Below are 5,734 nucleotides of genomic sequence, written 5' to 3' on the forward strand. Positions count from 1 at the left end.
CGGAGCCTGCGCGGAACCCACCCTGGCCCGGCTCCCCGCGCCCTCCCCGGGTAACGGCCCCCGCTTCCGGTGCTCAGAAACCGGCGGTGTCGACAGGTGGCTCGCTTGGCTTCCTTGTCTGTAAGCCTTTCTCCTAGAGGTCTGTTCCTCCTGGCGAACCATGGGGGACCTGCCACCCTACCCTGAGCGCCCTCCCCAGCAGCCCCCGGACCGGAGGACTTCCCAGGCCTCCCAGAGGCAGCACAGTCGGGACCAAGTTCAGCCCCCGGCAGCGGACCCTGAGGAGGGGCAGCAGATAGCGCCAGACGCCCGGCGTAACGCCCCGGGTTGGTCACAGAGGGGCAGCCTGTCCCAACAGGAGAGTTTGCTGATGCCCCGGGCCTTCCAGGCTGAGGAAGCCCGGATGGGTAGCATGGAGTACCCATCCATGAACACGGGCTTTCCCTTGGAGTTCCAGCCCCAGCCTTACTCGGATGAAAGCAGGATCCAGGCCGCAGAGCTCACCACCAGCCTAATGCAGCGGCTCCAGCAGGGCCAAAGGAGCCTGTTCCAGCAACTGGATTCCACCTTCCCGGAGCCCCCAGTCAACCCCTTGGACCCGTTCAACCTCTACCAGACAGACCAGTTCTCTGAAGGTGCCCAGCACGGGCCCTACATAAGGAATGATCCTGCCCTTCAGTTCTCGGCCTCTGAGCTGGGCTTCCCACACTACAGTGCCGAAGTGCCTGAGCCCGAGCCTCTGGAGCTGGCCGTGCAGAACGCCAAGGCCTACCTGCTGCAGACCAGCATCAGTTGCGACCTCAGCCTGTGAGCAGGGGCTAGGAGTGGGGCGGGTGGGGGACCCAGGCTGGGAGGGGCCCCACCCAAGTCTCTACCTCTACCTCAGTCAGTCAGACAAGGGATCGTCCCTCATGGAAAACCAGTGACTGCTCCCAGCCTCTAATTCAGCTCAGAGTCAGAATCAGTGCCAACAACAGCTAGCATTCACTTCCCAGACATGTGCCAGCACTGCGCACACTCACACCTAATTCTCAGCGGAGATGAGCACATCAGCTCATCCTGCTTTACAGAGGAGGAGACTGAGACACGGAGAAGTTGGGTCGCTTACGCAAAACTACACAGCTAGGATGTGGCAGAGTCAGGATTCCAGAACACATGATCTGGCTCCCCAAGTCCTCTTGCTTTTTTTGTTTGTTTGTTTTCCCCCAGACATAATCTCACCCTGTCGCCCAGGCTGGAGCACAGTGGTGCGGTCTCGGCTCACTGCAACCTCTCCCTCCTGAGTTAAAGTGATTCTTCTGCCTCAGCCTCCCGAGTAGCTGGGGATACAGGTGCGCTCCACCTCACCCAGCTAATTTTTGTGTTTTTAGTGGAGAGAAGGTTTCACCATGTTGCCCAGGCTAGTTTCAAGTTCTTGACCTCAAGTGATCTGCCCATCTTGGCCTCCCAAAGTGCTGGGATTGCAGGCATGAACCACCATGCCCAGCCCTCCTGAGACCCTCTTATCCTGCAACTAAACCTCCCTGCCTGAGGAAGATACTTGCCAAAGCCACTTAGCTGTAGTCGCAATACACTGCTCTCAGCCTCCATTAGATGCCTAGGACGCTCTCCTTATAGGGGAGTGGGCAAGAAACAGAAAAAGTGATCAACTGAAGCTAAGGGCTCAGGTCAAAAATAAGGGAGGCTAAGAGGGCTAGGGAACACATCAAATAGTGGGGGTCTGACCGGGCGCAGTGGCTCACGCCTATTATCCCAGCACTTTAGGAGGCCGAGACGGGCGGATCACCTGAGGTCAGGAGTTCAAGACCAGGCTTGCCAACATGGTGAAACCCCGTCTCTACTGAAAAATACGAAAATTATCAGGGCATGGTAGCATGGGCCTGTAATCCCAGCTCCTTGAGAGGTTGAGGCAGGAGAATCGCTTGAACCTGGGAGGCAGAGGTTGCGGCGAGCCGAGATCATGCCACTGCACTCCAGCCTGGGCAACAGAGCGAGACTCTGTCTCAAAAAAAATAAATTGTGTGGGTCAGAGAAGGCCTGTCCAAGGAGGTGACATTTGATTAGGGCCCTGAAGGAGGCGAGGGAGAGCATCTTGCAGATAACTGAAGGAAGAGTGAGCCAGGCAGAGCGCACGACACATGCAAAGTCTCTGTTTTTGAGGAGCTGGTATGTCTGGAACCAAGGGAGGAAGCGGGAGAGCGGGAGAAATGAGATTGATGAAGTAATGGTTCTTACTAAAGCACAAAGCTGGCCCTCCCTCCAATGCTCAGAATCTGCTATGGCTCCCCATTACCCATGGGGGAAGCTCAGACTCCTCACCGCAGCCTTCAAGGCTCCTGACCTGAGACATAGAAGGCCTTGCTCATGCCTGTAATCCCAGGACTTTGGAAGTCTCTGGAGCTAGTGCCCCGGGCCTTCCAGGCTGAGGAAGCCCGGATGGGTAGCATGGAGTACCCATCCATGAACACGGGCCGAGGCAGACAGATCACTCGAAGTCAGGAGTTCGAGACCAGCCTGGCCAACATGGCAAAACCCGTCTCTACTAAAAATACAAAAAGCCAGGCGTGGTGGCGCAGGCCTGTGATCTCAACCACTCAGGAGACTGAGGCAGGAGAACCACTTGAACCGTGAGGCAGAGGCTACAGTGAGCCAAGATCGCGCCAGTGCACTCCAGCCTGAGCAACAGAGCGAGACTCTGTCTCAAACAAACCAACAAACAAAAGGCCTTATGTGGTTCAGCCCCTGCCCACTGTCCAAATTTCATTTCTAGTCACTACCTGCTCCTTCCTCGGATCCTAGAATCTAGTCAGAATTAACCTCTGGCTATTCCCCAAGTGCCAGCTTTTCAGAGCTTCAGGCTGTCTTCCTGAGAAGCTCTAGCCAAAGTCTCACTTCTTCTCACCCTTCCCAGCTTCCACGACGGCCCGACACCACGCCAAAGACTGCCAACAAAACAGTTTCCACGCAGCAAAAGGTGACACATAACATGCTTGGAAATCAGACCAACTTGGTTTCAAAGGCCGACTGTGGCCGGGCCCGGTGGCTCACACCTGTAATCCCAGCAGTTTGGGAGGCTGAGGCAGGCAGATCACTTGAGTCCAGGAGTTTGAGACCAGCCTGGGCAACATGGCAAAACCCCATCTCTACAAAAAGTACAAAAATTAGCCAGGTATGGTGGCACACGTGTAATCCCGGCTACCGGGGAGGCTGAGGCGGGAGAATCACTTGAACCCGGGAACCAGAGGTTGCAGTGAGCCAAGACCGAGCCACTGCACTCCAGCTTGGGTGACAAAGTGAGACCTTGTGTCAAAAAAAAAATACAAATGCTGGCCAGGCACAGTGGTTCACGCCTGTAATCCCAGCACTTTGGGAGGCCAAAGTGGGCAGATCACAAGGTCAGGAGTTTGAGGCCAGCCTGGCCAACAAAGTGAAACCCCATCTCTACTAAAAATACAAAAATTAGCTGGGGATGGTGGTGCGTGCCTGTAGTCCCAGCTACTCAGGAGACTGAGGCAGGAGAATCGCTTGAACCCAGGAGGCAGAGGTGGTGGTGAGCTGAGATCACACCACTGCCCTCCAGCCTGGGCAACAGAGCAAAACTCTGTCTCAAAAATAAGAAGAATACAGATGTTGGCTAGGTGTGGTGGCTCATGCCTGTAATCCCAACACTTTGGGAGGTCGAGGAAGGCGGATCACCTGAGGTCAGGAGTTTGAGACCAGCCTGGCCACCATGATGAAACTCTGTCTCTACAAAAAATACAAAAACATTAGCAGGACGTGGTGGTGTGCGCCTGTAATCCCAGCTACTTAGGAGGCTGAGGCAAGAAAATCGCTTGAACCCAGGAGACAGAGGCTGCAGTGAGCCAAGGTCGCACCACTGCACTCCAGCCTGGGCAACAGAGCGAGACCCCGTCTGAAAAATAAATTTAAAAAATAAAATTGCAAACCCTCTCCCATCCCTGGCACCCCCAGGCCCCATTCAGTACTTTATGTGTCACCCTATAAATTACCACCCCATGCCTGACACGCTATATATATTTTGCTTGTTTGATTAGTCTCAGTCTCCATCATAAGAATGTCGGCCAGGAGGCCACGCGCCGTGGCTCACGCCTGTAATCCCAGCACTTTGGGAGGCTGAGGCGGGCAGATCACCAGGTCAGGAGGTAGAGACCATCCTGGCTAACACGGTGAAACCCTGACTCTACTGAAAATACAAAAAATTAGCCAGGCGTGGTGGCAGGCACCTGTGGTCCCAGCTACTTAGGAGACTGATGCAGGAAAACAGCGTGAACCCAGGAGGCGGAGCTTGCAGTGAGCCGAGATCGCGCCAGTGCACTCCAGCCTGGGCGACAGAGCCAGACTCTGTCTCAAAAAAAGAATGTCGGCCGGGCATGGTGGCTTATGCCTGTAATCCCAGCACTTTGGGATGCTGAGGCGGGCAGATCACGAGGTCAGGAGTTCAGGACCAGCCTGACCAATATGGTGAAACCCCGTCTCTACTAAAAATACAAAAATTAGCCAGGCATGGTGGCGGGTGCCTGTAATCCCAGCTACTCGGGAGGCTGAGGCAAGAGAATCGCTTGAACCTGGGAGGCAGAGGTTGTAGTGAGCAGAGATGCACCACTGCACTCCAGCCTGAGCAACAGAGCAAGACTCCATCTCAGTAAATAAATAAATAAATAAAAATAAGTAAATAAATAAATAAATGTCAGCTACACCTGGGCAGGAACCTTTTCTGTTCCCTACTGTGTCCCCAGCACCAGGCACAGGGCCAGGCACATGGGAGCCGGCTCAGTGAGCTGAGTAAGTGAGGCCCCTCTCTTCCCACTCCTCCTGTGGGAGGCAGGTATGAGCACCTGGTGAACTTGCTGACCAAGATCCTGAACCAGCGGCCCGAGGACCCCTTGTCTGTCCTGGAGTCGCTGAACCGCACCACGCAGTGGGAGTGGTTCCACCCCAAGCTGGACACGCTGCGGGACGATCCCGAAATGCAGCCCACCTACGAGATGGCAGAGAAGCAGAAGGCGCTGTTCACCCGGAGTGGAGGCGGTGCCGAAGGCGAACAGGAGATGGAGGAGGAGGTGGTGAGTGAGCCAGTCAGGAGAGGTGGGCTTCAGGGTCAGTGGGAGCCCAAGCATACTTAGGGCACAGCCTGTGCCGAGGCCCGGAGGCAAAAGACAGCATTGGACAATCCAGTCACAAAATAACTTCAGTCTCGGCAGGATGGGGTGGCTTATGCCTGTAATCCCAGCACTTTGGGAGGCCGAGGTGGGTGGATCACGAGGTCACGAGTTCAAGACCAGCCTGGTCAATACGGCAAAACGCTGTCTCTACTAAAAATACAAAAATTAGCTGGGTGTGATGGCAGGCACCTGTAATCCCAGCTACTCAGGAGGCTGAGACAGGAAAATCACTTGAACCCAAAGATGGAGGTTGAAGTGAGCCGATCCCGCCACTGCACTCCAGCCTGGGCGACAGAACACAACTCTGTATCAAAAAAAAACAGTAAAACAAAAAAACAAAAACAACTTCAGTCTCATGGGTGCCCCCAGTGGAGGAGGCAGGACCAGGTCACAGGAGGCCTTGAACACCAGGCAGAAGATGTGGGCTTTCTCCTGAGGCCACTGGAGCACCGTTGACTGGTTTGAAGCAAAGGAAAGGCTGTCAGCTCTGCTTTTTATTTTTTTAATTTTTATTTTATATATATATATATACTTTTTTTTTTTTTAATATA

At 54.4% G+C, this 5,734-nt stretch overlaps 1 protein-coding gene across 2 annotated transcripts in view; it reads left to right on the top strand.

The window, feature by feature from the left end:
• The first annotated feature begins 2 nt into the window (after positions 1-2).
• Positions 3-5,734, top strand: part of RSPH6A (radial spoke head 6 homolog A (Chlamydomonas)) — a 23,982-nt gene continuing 18,250 nt past the window's right edge. The window contains exons 1-2 of one of the 2 annotated variants that reach the window (XM_011962973.1): positions 3-807; positions 4,847-5,084. In XM_011962973.1, the coding sequence (XP_011818363.1) occupies positions 161-807; positions 4,847-5,084 (885 nt within the window). In that variant the 5' untranslated portion in view covers positions 3-160. The remainder of the gene's footprint in view (positions 808-4,846; positions 5,085-5,734) is intronic. The other variant, XM_011962974.1, reaches the window with a different exon arrangement.

Source organism: Colobus angolensis, unplaced genomic scaffold (assembly GCF_000951035.1).
Source record: "Colobus angolensis palliatus isolate OR3802 unplaced genomic scaffold, Cang.pa_1.0 Scaffold60, whole genome shotgun sequence".
NCBI classification, from domain to species: domain Eukaryota; kingdom Metazoa; phylum Chordata; class Mammalia; order Primates; family Cercopithecidae; genus Colobus; species Colobus angolensis.